The sequence below is a fragment of the Amblyomma americanum genome, chromosome 1 (assembly GCF_052857255.1).
Source record: "Amblyomma americanum isolate KBUSLIRL-KWMA chromosome 1, ASM5285725v1, whole genome shotgun sequence".
Classification (NCBI taxonomy): Eukaryota; Metazoa; Arthropoda; class Arachnida; order Ixodida; family Ixodidae; genus Amblyomma; species Amblyomma americanum.
In genome coordinates this window covers 58,752,282-58,770,290 of record NC_135497.1, presented here as the reverse complement: position 1 = coordinate 58,770,290, position 18,009 = coordinate 58,752,282, and the positions used below count along the sequence as shown (strand labels likewise).

Genomic DNA, 18,009 nt, shown 5'->3' with positions numbered 1-18,009 from the left:
ATTGAATCCGGCCATAGAGTACATTATTCATTGCTGAATATATCGACTACTTACTATGTGTAACGGCAAGAAATTCCCACTTCTACAGATGCAAAGTTCTAGCAGTTACGAAAAGTTTAGCCGGGATCCCAATCTCTAACCTCAGAACCTCCGGCGCTGCGTTTAAAAGCAGCTTCCCATTGCGAACTTCATTAATTTACTATGCTTTGCAGCGCGAACATAGCTCCGTTGTCAAAATCAGTCATTCGCTATATTTAGAGATCGAAATCTACTCCAGAACTCGGCCAGCATACTGTGCCTTCTATAAATGGGCAAGCGGACTTCTTTCTACTGTTTTACACACATATAGGGTTTTTCGTGCTTAGGGTGTGGGCGTCGTTGATAACGAGCACAGGTACAGACAGGTTCGCGGTCGCATAGGCATTCAGGTCTTGTGCACCTTGGGGGGGGGGGGCGCAGAAGACCTGGGCGTCCAGCCATTCGTGCATACAAGCTTCAGGTAGAGCACTCCAGAGTTTATGGGAGGGAAGATTATGCATTAAGGGCAGATATTTTATTTTGCCTCAATCGCTCAGACGTCGTATCTTTTTTGATCCTCTCGAACCGAAGATCCGAAACTTTGTGGCAGTAGACCTCGCTGTCAAGGAGAACGGTGGCGTGAACCTTGTTTGCAGGAAGAATGACGATCTTGTTGTCTGAGCGGAGATATCGAAGAGCGGCAACACTTTTCCTTGGTGAGTTGCGTCCGCAGCGGCGCGGTTAACATTGACACGACGCCTATCACATTCAGCTGCACTACGAGTCGTGAGTTACGGTCTTCCTGTTTGCCTCCCCCTGTACGGGATTAGCAATGCACTGCAAAGACGGACACGTTTTCTCTATATAGAAACTGCGCCCCTGGACTTGGATGGCAGTCTCCCAAAGCGAGAATTCTTTTGACAGTAGGTTTTTGACAAGAATAGTAGTAATCTCGCAATGATTTGAGAAGCATTGAGCATCCCAGCACCAGGGGCTAATTTGTCTTGAAAATCATGAAAATCTAAAATGCAGCCAACTTCCTATTTCATGAACCAGCCGCACACAAGTCCAGCTTTCTCGGACAAAAGTTTTGAAACATGGAAAGTTATAAGACATTGTTATGGAAATATTGCAGGTAATGGTCCATTATTCTGGTATGTAGCAAAACATTTCTTTCAAAGTGTTTCCAGTGATCGCATCGAACCGATACGTCTGCCGTAGAAAACCAGTGGGGAACGCTTTTGACAATAGAAAAAATGTCAATACTAAAAATAATACAAGACTGCCGTCGGGTAATCTGCGGATATATTGATTGTTATAGTAAAATCTTACATTATACGATAAAACTGCGTTCATGAACAGTTTCCTGCTAAAAAATGCTTTTGCCCTGAATCGCTCGGTATGAGAGGAGTGGTTGCTTCACCACCCGTAACTTCCACTCTAATACAATAGTTCTGAGACAGAAGATGGGTTCTGATGCCTAGGCCTGAGAGTACGCGTGAACCGGTCACGGTGCGAGAGTATCGAATTCTCGTCTACACTTCGTTTCATACATAAGGTGCAACGCTGTGAAAGGTACGGAAGAAGACGCCATGACATTATAGAAGGAGGCGTGTTCGCGTTTGTGTTATGGTCGAGTGGTCTAAGGGACGAGAAAGCGACAGGGTGTCGTCGGCAATAAGGCATAATTTATTAATGCTCAAGACAAATTAGTTTTCGTGAAAGCAAAGGCGCAGTGACTTTGTAACTTGTCGGTGGGCACCTGAACCTCGCCAAAAGGAAAGACATTCAGGTGGGACTGAAAGAGGAAGGAGGTAAGTGCAATCAAGAGCGCTACATTTGGCAGCGTTGCATCGGATGTGTGAAATGGAGTATAGCTGCCATTTCGCGGTAATCCGAAGCGGATGATGCGCAGCTTCATCTGTACCACATGCTACGATGGGCAGACATTGGGCGGCCAGCGAACAACGGCACTGAAAAGGGTTCCTTTTCTAAATACTGCGTGCGCCATTTTAATGCGAAAACATTGTTACTAGTATCATTACGATAAAAGCATGTGACATATATTGTGTGAAAAATCCCAGCGATGGCAAGAATATTGGGGTGATGTCATCAAGCGGCCGTAAGACGCATGCAGCCAGCCGAGCACCGCCTCTTCAGACAATTCTATACATGTCGTTCGCATATATACACTCACCTCTGGCCTTTATATACTCACCTCTAGTTTTGCTGCGATTCGTGCCCAAATTGTAACGCAACCATTCGTCATACAGGGTTTCGGATGGTGTCATATGATTTCTCATTACATTTAGCTTGCATGTGCTAGTCAACTTGGAGGCTAGCTTGCGACAGTGATTTCAACCGGTGACGTAATAACCTTCAATTGTATGCCTTCCCAGACTTTAGTATCACAATTGTGCTACCGCGCGCCGTGCAAATTTCCTGGGGCTGTCTTATGAGCGCGTCCCTGTGTGCGGGAAAACACAAACACGTAGAAAGGAACCTCATTACATGCATTTATATTGCGAGTAAACATTGCACCCAGGGACGGTAATGCTTTCGAATTCCCTCACGTAAGCATTCTTAAGTATCTCTGCAGAATTTTCCGACACAAACAGGTCATCGGGCATGTCAAGCAGTTTCATCAGTGTCCTGCCTTTTCCAACCTTTCGTTTTTATTTTCGTGAAGACCCAATCGCCGAGGCACACCGCAATAGTAAGCCTTCGTACTTCACGTACGATGGGTGGCCTGAGCTCTCTTAAGAAACCAAGACGCGGTGTTTGAGCATCCAGGAGGATGTCGATAAAGCCGCGATCATGGGTAAAAGTACAGCTCTTCTCGGCCTCCTCTTATTTTGTGCGCTGATGTACAGTGTTTAAACGCCCAATTATTCTGCAAGCGTGGATTGTTCATTGGAGCCTGTGAAAAAGGCCTGGCTTGAGATAATGGGAAGAAAGTGGGCGTGCAATTATTATTGGAGGAGTTAAGGGTCTGTATTTTCCTCCACCTGAAAAAAACTGGTGCCTAAGTCTGCGATGTCTCTTGTTGAAAGGCGACAACGTTTAATCTCTTACCAAGACCTATGCGGAGCGACTTATTTGGTATCGTTCCTGGAATATAATGTATTTGTGTAGACTGGGGAAGGCTTTGGTCCCGACTTGCGTCCAGTCCCTGGGTTTCTGCGCCGTCAGTTGTATGTGAGTTGGTGGTAGGAATAGACGCATGAGGCATTGGTGGCGGAGTATAGTGTTGTAGATTGTGAACATGCGTTGGATTAGCGAATGGTTGGGGAGATCGGCTTAAGGCCCGCTCGGTTTGTGTAACCTAGAGATGGGTCATCCGCCAGCTGATTCCCTGCGGACGTCCAAGTCATCTTTGATGGATGTATTTGATTCGGAGATGCCCGTAACTAGCAAGAGCAATCTTTTCTTTATTCTGCTTGCAAGTAGCAGCCGACAAGCCGCCTGTGAGTCGCTCACGGTGTGGTAGAATCGGCTGGTAGCGTTCCCGTTCTGCAAAGCCAGCGATATCGCAGCCACTACAGCCTCCAGTATGGTGTAGCTTTGTATGGAAAGGCTCACGAGTTTTGGTAGCTGGGTATTTCTACGGTAGCTACAGCTGCGTTCCCACGTGGAGAGGGATATAGGGCTCCGTCTACGCTGACTGACCTACCGCTCCTCCCTGTGATTCGTCTTATGTAATGTACTATGGTTGTTCTTCGGCCTACATGGGAGTGGGCGGACATGTGCTTGGGTATTGGAGCTGCGTGTATGCGAGCTCTATTTGTCACGGGAATGAAGGTTGTAGTGGACTGTATCCGACTCTGTATGATTTGTCTGCCCGTTTCTGTTGTGACCAGACATTCTCTTTGGGGTAGGAGAACAGCCTCTTGAATTTCTTCAAAGGTGGTGCGGAAGCCCAACGCGTCAAGCTTATCGTTGGCGGTGTATGGAGGCAGGCTGAGCACATTCCTGATTGCTGAACGGATGACGGCGTCAATTCCGTTCCGTTCACCTTTGAGGAGCGGAAAGTTGTAGAGGTTGTATGAAACTCTGCTGATGATCAGCGCTTGTGCGGGTCGCATAGTGTCCTCTTTCCGCAGTCCCTTTCGTGTTATTGCTACGCGGGGTATCATTTCCAACACGTGGCTGGTTGATGTGTTCAGAAGTTTGAAGGCGTGTGACGCTCTGCGATCGGACTGACGCCAGATTCTAAGGATTCTGATCACTGGGATTCCTGTGATTTCTGCCCCTTGAAGTAGAATTTTTATTGGTTCTTGGGTGGGCGCGGCAGTTGTATCCTTTCATGCGGTTCCCTTCGGATTTCTGCGGAGAGCACTGAGCCGCATTGCCTGGCTATATGCTCTACGCAGGCGGCGCCTTGTTGGAGGGATTGTTCTTGTCGACACAGTGATGTCGTCGGCATGTAGGGGGAATTCAATATTTTGCATAAACTGTAATGCCTTGGCGACCGTTGCCATGGCGATGTTAAATAGGAGGTTTGAGATAATCGAACCTTGAGGCGTGCCTCTGTTCGGCGACCGTTGGGTTGAACTTTGACCTTAAGAACATCCGATGGCGGGATGTGGAGCCACGTGGTGGCATCCGATGGTGGTGGGGGGGGGGGGGGCGTAAGACCACGTGGTACATGTCATAGCCACGTGGTCGTGTGGGTATATATAGAACGGCTGTCAAGAGCGTGTAGCGAAGCTGCCATGGACGAGCCTCGAACGCTTAACAAGCCTGCTTGCTTTTCGCTGAATTCCTGGCTTAGCCAAGTTAAACCGTTGCCAATATTTTTAAGAGCGATAGCTTTTACTCATCACGTTTCGAGATTTCGTGGGGTCTCCTACCACCCTGAGATCAAAGCACCATCTGTGGCTGCAACTAGAAAACAGCGCATCTCACATTGAGACCTGTAGCGTCATCTAAAATAGCACTATAGATACAACCACCTGCCGCGTGCCAATGATGTCGTGACGGTGCAAATGGTGGATAGAGTGGTAACTATGTGAGAATGACGTCAGGGGACGATATGGCGGCATAGTTACGGTTTCTCGATTCTAAAATGGCGGCCATTAAATTTTGTTGTGGCCTCTCATCCCTTTCCCGTTCCCCCCCAAAAATATCTAAAGCGGGTAGGAAAACTCTTGCTACGGGACCGCTTCACATGTATGTATTCGGTCTCCTATATGTACAGCGACAGCGGGCACCCATCCGGGAACAGTTGTACACCGAATTTGGTAGGCAAATAGAACTCTTAGGGTTGGGGTATAGAAATAAAACCGCAATTAAATAATAGGTAAACATTGTATACATGCAATTACTAATTGTACCGTTACCATATCGCACCGCAAGCCAAATTCTTGGCCCACCTTGATCCCCCAAACGATGCTAACTCCGTTATGAAAGTATCCTGAGGGTGTGCAACTCGACAATGGGTAGAGGTGCACCGTAATTTCTCTGATAGATGGCGCTAGGCGGCGATAGTTCAGCTAGGCTCCGTGCGTACACGCGTAGCCAATCATGGTGGCAATCTACCGAGTTTCAAAGGGTATTACATTCCGTTTCTCGGAACGAATTGCGCGTTCTTCTCTGCTTTGTTCATTTAGTAAACCAAACGGCTAACGCTCGCTACTTCAACGTCTTCCAGACGGTGGCGGCCTTTTTTACCACCCAGGTAAAAGCGCGATCAAAAGATATTCGAACAGTGCAGCGGGTAGGCGCCACGTTGTTTGTATTCCTTTCCATTGCGATAGGACGCGCACTGGAAGGTTAATGCAGTGCGAGCACGATAGAAAACCGGTGATTGTTCATGGTCCGTGCTCACAGCCCCGAGCACGCGGTCTTGTCATTTTTTTTTGTTACACGAGAGTTGACCGGGTTCGCCTGAAATAACTGTAGACGCACGAAGGTGTTTTCATTTTGTTGAAAATTGTCCTAAACTTTTCAGAGACCTTATCATGAAGGTTCGTAGTAACAGCTTTAATTTCAACGCAGCCTAGAGTGGAGATGGCTCTCACCTTCGTCGACCTCCGAGCACACTGTTGCTCTCCACCATCACCGAGCTGTATTTACCAGTGCGAGGTCGCCCCATAAACATGTAGAGTTTACCGAGAGTCTTTTGTGTAATGACATCCTCTTCTCATGCCAACCGCGTGACAATAGTTACGAGACGACAGTGCATTGAAGCACAAAGACGTGAAGGGTTATCGCGGTCTGTTTTGGTTATCTCTGAGACGTAGTTCCGTGCAGACCTCCATTCTAAAAAGCGGAGCTGGTGCGGGAGAAGGACGTCCTTTGCCATTCTTATACGCCAAAAAATTGAATACGCTGCTATTAAGCCGAATCGTATCAGATAAAATCAGTCTATTTCAAACAAAAAGGCTCACGTGACGTTCTAAGAAAAAGTTCCGAGAGTAGTGACTGGCCTAATACTTGCGCTATATGGTTTGGATCTCCACAGAAGGTGGGAACAGCTCAACTGAAAAATGTACAGGGGTGCGCTGTAAGGTTTATAGTCACAAACTAAATCGCTCCCCAAATTTATGAATGGCAAATGCTCAAACCAATTAGTGATTTACGTAAAGCTGGCCTGCTATCAGCTAATAATGCTAAGCTACAAAGGTGCCCCTCTCGCTTAATTCAGTTTTTACTTAAGCACAAGCGCTCGCCATCAGCTCAATTACAGCATAGCTTCATATTTTGCCCAATAAAATCATTCTTTCTGCTATTTCCCATGAAGGCTTAGGGAGTGGAATATTTTCGTTCTAAATGTTGAGTGATGAGAGGATCCATCAGAATATCATCAAGGAAATATTTGTTTTAATTTTTGTGCCTGTTTTAACGTCAACTCTCTTTTAAGTTTTGTAAGCAGGTCTTTTTAGCGTTAATAAAAGGCTTGCTGTGAAGGCAGATGTAAACAATTTCCATCTGTTCTGTGCCCTCCCTTTCTGGACGCGGTTAAGATGTCTGCAGCATTATGTAAAGAAATAATTCACAGCGACCTCTAATCACATAGTGTTGGTATTCCGACAGCGTTAGACGGAGGCTAATGATGCCTTTACCGGCAGTGGCGTAGTTTCCAGTGTGGTGACGTCACTTCTCTGCAGCCAATGATAATATCTGGCGCGTTGACATCACTTTCCCCCAGACATTCAGCGAATTTTAAGACCGACGGCGCATTTTAGTTTTCGAATAGGCTTCTAATATTATTACATTAAATATTGCACCAGGAAAGCACGCTTAGGCAACTAACAAGTCCCGCCGCAACGTCCGCGACATAGGAATGACAGATCAGGCTCCGTAAACTTGCAAGGACATTGACCCCATAAGAGCTGGTGGTGCGCTTGACGCATGTGTAACACGATGGGCCGAATTCTGTCATTATAGATGATAAATGCACGGGGTGTGTTTTGTGCAAAGCGGCTTCGTGTAAGCATTCCACATTTAGAAATTGCGCATGCGGGTTTTGCCACACCTTATTCATGTCCTCATGCATTTCGTCCAAGGCATTTCGTCCACTGGAGAAGAGGAACCTATGCTTGTCGAGCCCAATGAGGTGAGGACAGCATTCCATCTTCAAACTGCCATTTTGCCGTGATCGGCATTGAATAGTCAAACGTGATGGCCTGAGCTGGTGTTTAATGTTTAATAAAGTTGGTTTTATTTTGTTTCTAATGGGGTTTAAAGTCCCAAATAGACTAAAGCTATAAGAGGGACGCCGTAGATAAAGGCTCCGGAAATTTGGACCGCCTGGGGTTCTTTAACATGCACTTATATCGCACAGTACACAGGCCTCTACAATTTCGTCTCCATCGAAATTCAACCGCCACGGCCGGGATCGAACCCGCATCTTCGAGTCAGCAGCTGAGCGTCATAACCACTGAGCCACCGCGGGGCGCGCTTAGGAAATTGTGTGGGCCATACAAATATCATCAGGTGTGAAGGTGCCCAGTTTGAACTTCTGGATTATTGTTGAACAATCAGGCTTCAATGTGTGGCCCCAAAATTTCGGCGGATGGGCGTTTTGAACTTCATGAGCTTCCTTAAGTCGGTACACGCGGCATGACACAATCCCGGGATCTTTGGTCAGCCTTCTGCCATCGTAGCGAATGCGTCGCAACGGCATATCCATCGCCAAGTGATTGCTGCGGCACCTGCACATTCTGCGCGCTAATATTGAATGCCTTTAGACTTTTCTCGATAGTCAGCGTGACTGGTGTGGCAACGACTTTCTTCAGACTATTCGGAGTTCTGGCCTGCGTATTTGTGCAGAACGGAAAACTAGTGCACGAATTAAATGTGCCAGTCGGCCTTCCGGACGAGGGAATTAAGAGACAGCGCTCACTACCCATAGTTCGCGGGTAAAGTAAGTGATTTAAAAATACGGTTTTGTGAGATACAGTGATCGCTTATAAGCAGTCATGCCGGCTACGTTGGCGCACGCCATGAAAAGAGCGCGATAAATTAACAACTTCCGTTATTTTCTATAATTTCCTCATTGTTTTCTAATTTTACCGTGTAGTTGTTAGCTGCAATTAGCATTGCTTACTACGCCTCAGTGCATCGAACATTTCTCATCAGTAGAGGTGGGCAAATATCCGAAATCTTTAGATAGCTGATCGGATGCCATTGTATTCATTTCGCTTAGCGAATCAAGCAGTACATTTTCAAAATGCTTCCAAACTAATCGACTGCGCTCTTAGGTTTTCGAGCAGTTTTTGAATATTTGGCAGCAAGTACAAACAGAGACACCGTGGCTACCTTTTTTTTCGAAGACAGTTGTTTAAAAAATCATTTATACACAGAAATTCTGGACAAAAGCTTTTTTGAGCGAAAAACCGTTTATGATCGCTTTTTTTACATTATGTAAGACCACTATAACAATCAATGAATCGCAGGTCGTCCGACCGAAGGAGACACAGAGCGAATGCCCGCCTGGGCCAGAATATATGCTTCCGGACTACTGTGAGGCTCCTGGGAGCGCAAGGCCGGATCAGCCCGAAGGGCCGGCCTCATGGGAAGAGCGGCGTGACGAAGAACGTAAGTTTACGATTCGCGATTGACACGTGACTGGAAGACAGGCCTGCATAGAGGAGTGCATGTAGTTATTCTTACGGCAGTATTTTGAAGAAAGAAATTGTATTTTTTTATAGAGACCTGGCCCTTTTAGTTGCGTGGTTTAGCAAAGGAGTTGCTACGCTTTCGATCTTTACCCATCTAAAAGTATGCTTCAAATCCTTCTTTGTAGCTTCCGGTGGAAGCGGAATGGTTGCCCGTGTGGACACCGCATTAGCCGACGTGGAGAGGGAGGTAAGCGAAGCATACACGGACGTTTACAATAGCGTTCTTGGCATGCTTTGGCAGGTGCTCATTATTTCTAAAAGGTGCAGTCGCGGCCCAGAATGAACTAACCAAGCAGTAAAGCACTGGCATCGCACGGCGGATGTCGGCATTCGTTAATTAAAAGAGTATATGCTGCCAAATATCAACGCGATATCATTAGTGTTTACGTAAGAAGTAGAATCCGCCATAGATGTCAAAAATTCGGTGATTAGCCGAGAGTGGTTACGTGATCTTGTGACGTCATCGCAATGTGCCCACCACGTTGTGAGCACAGCTATCTGCAGCTAGTAGCCCGAATATGACGGTTGGTGCACCGACAATTTCAAAGAAAATGACGCAAACACGCACAAAAATTGCACCAGAAACTGTAGCGGATGTGATTTAACCCTATTCCATTCCGTTTTAAAGTTGGCTTTAGCGTCCCCAGAGTTTCATTCTTTCCGTATTCTAACTGGCAAGACTGTCTTTCCATTTACTATATATAGGTCTCCTCGCAGAATTCGATGATTCTGTATTCCGGATTCGTCCTTACTATGCTTGAGTGCATGAAATTCACCACTAACACGCGCAGCGAAATGTTTCTTTTCGGCACCTTTAAAACAGTGAGAATCGAGAGATGGGGGGCTTGGAGATGGCTGACATCGCCAAACAACAAAGGGAGGGGACACAAATCCTTGTGTCTGGTTCCTTCATGTTTTTGCGCTAAGGAACCGCGTGCGAATTACCCACTAGCCCGAATCATCACCGTTCTAAGTCTCCCGTAGAACCTCTGGGTAACATGCTACATGTACGAAGTGGTTTCTGAAGTAGGGCAAGCCATTTAACCTCTTGGAACTTTATTCAGCTTGATGCAGAAGCTACAACTTTTCCAAAAAAAACTGCGCGAAGACGACGGGGCACATCTCTCTCCTTGTCGCATTGTTTTCGTGCAGTTCTTTTTGGCAGTCACAATGAGCCAAGCAGCCAACATTATGTATAACAGCAACATTCAAACCTCGCTTCTCCATAGACTTACTGCTACTGGCGATCGCCATACCTGGACTCTTGAAAGCAAACGTTTCTTCTTGCCACTCTGTGCACGCGCGCCTAACGTAGGCATTCGAGGCCTATTCGGAGACTGACAGAGAAATCTCGCCTTCGAGTTCCGGCGATGCGCTTCCAGACCACTGGGAGGCTCCTGCGAGCAGCGGTCGGGACCTGCCCGAAGAACCATCTTCTAGGGAAGAGCAGCACGACGAAAAATGTAAGTTTACGACTCCAGTTTGACACGACACTGGAACAGAGGCCTCCGTAGAGGAGTGCATATAGTTATTGATACCGCAGTATTTAGACTAACAAGGATTATGCAAAGGCATCTAGCTGCTTGCTTCGCTGAACTATGATACATAATGAGAAACCAGTATTCATTCTTTTCGCGGACGCCGTTGCTCATGAAGGGACCAGTATTCATTCTTTTCGCGGACGCCGTTGCTCATGAAGGGACCAGTATTCATTCTTTTCGCGCACGCCATTACTCATGAAGGGACCATATTCAATCTTTCCGCGCACGCCGTTGCTCATGAGGGGACCAGTATTCATTCTTTTCGTGCACGCCGTTGCTCATGAAGGGACCAATATTCATTCTTTTCGTGCACGCCGTTGCTCATGAAGAGACCAATATTCATTCTTTTTGCGCACGCCGTTGCTCATGAAGGGACCAATATTCATTCTTTTTGCGCACGCCGTTGCTCATGAAGGGACCGATATTCATTCTTTTCGTGCTCGCAGTTGCTCATGAAGAGACCGGTATTCATTCTTTTCGCGCACGCCGTCGCTCATGAAGGGACCAGTATTCATTCTTTACGTGCACGCCATTGCTCATGAAGGGACCAATATTCGTTCTTTACGCGCACGCCGTTGCTCATGAAGAGACCGGTATTCATTCTTTTCGCGCACGCCGTTGCTCATGAAGGGACCAGTATTCATTCTTTTCATGCACGCCATTGCTCATGAAGGGACCAATAGTCATTCTTTTCGTGCACGCCGTTGCTCATGAAGGGACCAGAATTCATTCTTTTCGCGCACGCCGTTGATCATGAAGGGGTGAAGGATGTTCCTTGTGACCTATGTAGCGGCGACCGCCTATCACGTGACTGACGTTCCTCAACACATTTTGGTGGTGTGGGCGGGGTCAGGGGCCGGATAGTCGTTTTTCTCTGCAAAGCGCCTGAAGGCTGATTTCAGTATGAAGAAAGTTTCTGGTACGTGGCTATCGGCGGCAGACGTTTACAGGATGCATGCATCTGTTCGAAAAAAAAACTTTTTTTGTAGCATGCCTTGTCTCTCATTCGTCTTTTATCCGCTGATGGAGCATGTACTATCGGCCACATAAGGTTACAGGTTACGGGTTGCGGCTGTGCGAGAAAATTTTATTTGAATCTAGCGCCGAACACTAATCCCGTGAAATGTCCGAGAGTGTGTGGAAAGGATCACGTGCCATTTGCTGGTACTGGGAGGCTGGGTCGTGAGGTGGCGCAACAGTAATTTTCTTTTCCGAGAACACGCATGCAAGCAGAAAACTTTTGAGGCCGGCAGTGTATACGTTTCCCTGCAACTTATGTCATGTGTTTGGGTCACGCGCCTTCACCAAGGTATCGATGTCCTCAGATCCGCATTCTTGAAAATTTCGCTGTATATAATGAATTTCAAGATTTTCGAGGTGCATATTTATTTGCCTCCGCTTCAGTAATGCAGTAGTGTGATTTTAAAAACATTTTTTTAGAATCTGGCCTTTTTAGTTCCACGATAAGTTATTTACCAGCAAAGCTGCTGCGCTTGCGATCTTTAACCATCAAAAACATGCCTCAAATCATGTCTTTCAGCTTCCGGTGGAAGCAGAATGGTTGCACGTGCGGACACCGCATTAGCCGACGTGGAGAGGGAGGTAAGTAAAGCATGCAAGGAAGTTTACAATACTTTTCTTGGAGGGTTTTGACAGGTGCTGTCTATATATAAAAATAGAAGTCGCGACCCTGAGCGAACTAACCAAGCAGTAAAGTACTGGCACCGTACAGTGGTTGGCGGTATTCGTTAAGCGAAGCGTATATGCGGCCAAATTTAAATGCGAGAGCATTATTGTTTATGAAAACAGTGCAATCCACCGTAGATGTAAAAAAATTCGTTGGTTGACTGAGAGATGGTCGCGCAACCTTCTGACGTTATCGCAACGTGCCCACCACGTTGTGAGCACAGCTATCCGCAGCAAGCAGTACGAAAATAGCGGTTGATGCACTGACAGTTTAAAAAAAAACTGACGCAAACCCGCGAAGAAGTTGCAGTATAAGCTTTCGCATTACAGCTTTGAAGGTGGCCTAAGCGTCCCTGCAGTTTCATTCTTTCCCTATCCTAACTCGGAAAACACTTTGCCTATACCAAATGTCGCTCTCCTCGCAGGATTCGATGATGCTCTATTTCGGGTGCGTCCTCATTATGCTTGATTGCATGAAATACCACACTAACCAGAGCAGCACAATTTTTCCTTTCGGCCCCTTTAAAACAGTGAGAATCGGGAGATCGGGCTGTCGCGGCCGCCGCTGCCTCCTTTCCCCACGGTAGCAAGCTTTTCTTAAGGCATACGGCTGAACCTCGCTGTAAATAAGTTGAAGGGCTCGGCGGTTACTTCGTTGTAGCCATAGTTTCTTTATAGCCCGTGTTGACCAAAGTTCCAACGGGAATCGTCATTGCTTCGTTATATCCGTTGTTTCCTTATAAACAGTTTCGTTTTAACGAGGTTCGGCTGTATTTTGATTGCTTTCTCGCGATATGCACGATATAAATTGGATCAATCTTGAAAAAAATCTCAAGTACATTTCAATAACGTAACCATACCTGCTTGAACTCAATACTCAGTCAAAAAATTAATCACCTCATGTGCGTGCGAAATCACCCGCCAAGTCATAGTGCCCGCCCATTTATGTGTGATATATACTTAACCACCACTCCGTGTACACGTTTTCATGCGTTTTTGGTGGTCTCAAGCTTCGACCGGTGCAGCTATCTGTACCACACTTCAGAAACGCCAACTTCACTCTTCTGGCGGGCTGCACGAGTCAACCCATTTTCACACGTACGGTGTTTTTTTCTGGTCGAGAAGGTGGGGGGTCTACCGGGCACTTAGTCGCAAATTCGCGCCGGGATGACTACGGCGACCGCGAATACGGTGCGAAACAGTTCAATCCTAGCTTTAACAGTCAGCGCTGTAAAATTTACCCTGTATGCCCGAGCCCCAGTTTGCGGTGGAGCGGCTGGAGAACACGGCGGAATAATATACGCAGGGGAAATCGGAAGACACCAGTCTCGTCGGTAAGAGCATGCTCGAGTTCCTGACCTCGGGCAAGTCCACAGTCAAGGGTGCCCCGGTGGGAGTGTTCACGTTGAAGGCGCTGCCCAAGGGACTGCATTTCGGCCCGTATCACGGAGTCAAGGGGGACGGCATCGAAAATGGTGGCTGCACCTGGCCGGTAAGTTTGCCCGGCCAATGTGTAGAACACTCAGACTCAGGTTGCAAAGGCTCTTATTGACAACTTTCGAAACAACTGGGCTATAATTGGACTACGCTACTCGCATTGTTACACTGTCCCGGACTTGCAAGTGCATTCGAGGTGAGTTTTTTCTTTGGGACAGATTACGCTGGAATACGTGCCATTGTTGTGTGAGAGGGAAAGATTGCAACGGATGACAATTGCAAACCTCATATCTAGGATTCAACGAACATGCGTACTTTCCACCATCATTGTATTGTACTGTTTAGCAGCACTGACAGGCCGCGTTATTATAAGGTTAGAGGAAAAACAGAAAAAACTGTATGACAATGTTCACCTATGGTTTTCAGTGCCTCACCATTTTGCCAAACTTCATTGGCACGCGAAAAGTTAGACATAACCATGAGACGTCGCTAAGCCACCCGATCCACCGTTAGGGGCCTTTTTAGTTTTCTGCAAAAATTTCGCGAAATCTCAGGTATGGCTACCAGTGCTTGTGCACGCTAAACCGTCCCGCTTGCAGTACATGAGTCGCACTCGCAGGCCAAGCTGGAAGCTTTAGCGTAAGCTGAAGTCTAAGCTAAAAGGTGAGAAGAAATTATTCATTTCAAGAAGAAGAATAATTACTCTTGAAATGAACTCCACTATCCTGGACAAGCTGAATGCAGTAGCATTCTTGCACCTTTAAGGAAGCTGATGTTGGTTGTTTTATATCGCTGACAATGACACTACACGGACCGCAGTGTTTGGTAGCCCAGGCTGTAATGTTATTTTTCGCCAAATAAGTTGTCAGTAGACCAAAATATCTTGTCCCATGGTGCTCTTTGACATCTGAAGCCCTTGCGCCATTAAAATTTAAAATCATCATCATCAAAATAAGTTGTATATTATGAGTTCCATATTTCCAACATCTCCCTGGCGGCGCCAGATGGCGCCAGGTACCCGGCAGGCTGCGCGCGTGTCTGTAGCATCCGGGCCAATCATGCGTGCTCGCAAGAGGTGGGTATGCTTCTGGTACTTCGGTAACGGTAACAGGGTACACGGTACGCTAACGGTGTGTCGATGGATACAGAAACCATCCGTATAACAGCGCTCAGTGGCCTTACAGTGGATAGACTGGTCGATTCGACGGCGTTCGAAATGTCCATGTGACAGAGGAATAAGATTAGAACACGAAATACTGGCCTGTTACCGGACATTTAAAATTTCCGCCACGGTTTTTTTTTGCGTCTGATGTTTCACGTTATTACGATCCCTGAAAAATTATACTGTTGAACCGCTGCGTTCCGCAGGTGCGCCGATGTGGAGAGTTCTTCGTGGTAGACGGCCGCCCGGAACAGCGCAACCACTGGATGAACGACGTGAACTACTCGCCCAGCAAGCGCACACAAAACCTCGAGGCCTCGCTCGTGAACGGCGACATCTACTACCGCACACTAAGGAAGGTCGACCCCGGAGAAGAACTGCTCGTTGGATATTCAACGTCTTTCACCAAGAGTTTGCTCAGGAACACTACAGGACGAGGGGCGTTGAAAGAAGGTGAGAAGAAGCTTGTCATGCACTCCTTAGCTTTTAGATAATAATCGGTTGATAGCGTATGCAAGCTGTGAACATGCCTGATTCATAATCATCATCAGCCTGACTACACCCACTCCAGGGCAATTGCCTCTCCCATGTCTCTACAATTAACACTATCCTTTGCCAGCTGCGCTAACCTTATGCCTGCAAACTTCTTAATCTCATCTGCCCACCTAACCTTCGGCAGCCCCCTGCTAGGCTTGCCTTCTCTTGGAATCCACTCCGTTACCATTAATTACCAGCGGTTATATTGGCTTTGCATTACATGCCCTGCTCAAGCCCTTTTCTTCATCTTGATTTCGACTACGATATCATTAACGCGCGTTTGTTCCCTCACCCACTCTGCCCGTTTGCGCTCTCTTAACGTTACACCTACCAATTATCCTTCCATGGCTCGCCGCAATGTCACTAAATTAAGTTAAACATTTTTCGTTAGCCTCCCCGTTTCTGCCCCGTAGGGGAGTACAGGGAAGATGCAACTGTAGTATTCTTTTCTCTTGAGGGATATTGGTAAACTGTCATTCATGATCTGAAAGAACCTGCCATATGCGCTCCACCCCATCCTTATCCTTCTAGTTATTTCCCTCTCATGATGCGGATCAGCTGTCACTGGCTGTCCTAAGTTTCTTTACCACTTCCAGCCCCTTGCTGCCACTTGTGTACTGCTGTCCCGTATTTGACTGTTGAACAGGACTTTGTTTTTCTGGATGTTAATTTTTAGACCCAGCGTTCCGCTCTGCCTGTCTAACTCATTGATCATGATTTGCAGCTCACATCCTGGGTGACTCAGCAAGGCAATATCATCAGCGAATCGCACATTTTTTATGTATTCTCTATGAACTCTTATCCCTAACTGCCTCGCAAGACCTCTTGCAAACAGGCGGTAAATAGCATTGGAAGATTGTGTCTCCTTGCCTGACGCCCCTGATTATTGGAATTTTCTCTCTGACTTTGTGGAGGACTATGGTATCTGTGCAGATGCTATATATAGCTTCCAATTTTTTTATATATAAGGCCATTCTACACCCTGATTCCACAATACCTGTATGAATGCTGAGATCTACACCGAGAAACACGCTTTCTCGTAATCAATGAAGGCTATATATATTCGTTGGTTATTTTTTGCGCATTTTTCTATCACCTCATTAGTAGTGGGACTAATATATTTTGAGGATTATCATCTCCGGAAGCCTGCCTCATGATTTGGTTAATTGAAGTAAGTACCTTAGTCAATACCTTGTAGGCAGAGGAGAGTAAACTGATCGGCCTGTAATTTTTCAACTCCTTGGCCTTTGCTTTTTTATGAATTAAGATGATATTCGCGTTGTTCCAAGATTCTGGTATGCTCGAGGTCATAAGGCATTGCGTATACAGGGTGGTTGGTTTTCTAGCACAATCTCCCTTTCATCTTTCAACAGATCTGCAGTGACGTGATCCTCATGTTTCTTTTCCCCTTTGCATATATTCCTAAGGCTTTCTTTACTTTCTCTTTCGTTATTGACGGGATGACTCATTGTTGCGGGCTACTGACTCTCTCATTAACGTTGTGATTACATTGACTACTGTATATATTTGTAAAGAACTCTTCGGCTACTTTAACTATCTTATCTACGTTGCTAATGTCATTGCCCTGCTTGTCTCTTAACGTATACATCTGGTTTTTAACCATGCGTAGTTTCCTCTTCACCGCGTTTAGGCTGCCTCCGTTCTTTAGAGCATGCTCGATTCTCTCCATATTAAACTTGCTTATCTCGGCTACCCCTCCTCCCCCCCCCCGCCTAGCGCTCATTTTTTAACTTCGATAGCTCTGCTAGTTCTATTCTGCCGGTAGGCTAAGGCGCCAGCATGCTTTGGCGTTTCTTAATCAGATTTCTTATTCTGTCGAACTGTCCTACCACCTACTTCCAGTGCGCACTCCGTAATGACAGCTGTCAGATTATCGTTCACTGTATGTACATTAAGATTGTCTTCATCAGTTAAAGGTGAATATCTGTTCCGCAGCGATATCCTGAATTCCTCTATTTTCCCTCTTACTCCTAACTCGTTAATGAACTTCCTCTTCACTAGCTTCGTCCGTTCTCTCTTGAAGTCTAAGCTAATTCGATTATGCCTGATTATGAACACTTTGAAAGTCCGCAGGGATGGCGGACCTTTCTTTTCGAGGACATCTAGGCGACAGTTGAAGGAGCAATGACACATTGCCAAATAAACATGAAGATTAAACTGTGGATAAAACAGAATGGGTGCTTGATTTTTAGGTATATATCCTTAGTGCATGAAAGGGACCTCAGCATTGTGAGAGAACTCCTCATTTGGTGTGTGTGTTCCAGTGCGAAGCTGGTCGATAGCGCTTCCAGAAAAGGCACTGTCTTTCTCTATTTAATGTTTACATTACCTATTCACTGATTTGTGCGGGTTAGTACCGTTGTGCTACCTTTGCATCGCGAATAGCCAAATATTTAAATACGATCTACTATTCTATTACTATCTTAAGGAAGCCGCCATGCACCTAATTGATACTAAGGGACTGGTGTGAAATATTACT

At 46.3% G+C, this 18,009-nt stretch overlaps 1 protein-coding gene across 1 annotated transcript; it reads left to right on the top strand.

The window, feature by feature from the left end:
- Positions 1–13,715: 13,715 nt before the first annotated feature.
- LOC144098208 (histone-lysine N-methyltransferase set-17-like) lies at positions 13,716–16,893 on the top strand. The gene is made up of 3 exons (XM_077630726.1): positions 13,716–13,865; positions 15,179–15,425; positions 16,883–16,893. Exons 1-3 carry the CDS (start codon positions 13,716–13,718, stop codon positions 16,891–16,893), a joined length of 408 nt encoding a protein of 135 aa, XP_077486852.1.
- Positions 16,894–18,009: the final 1,116 nt, after the last annotated feature.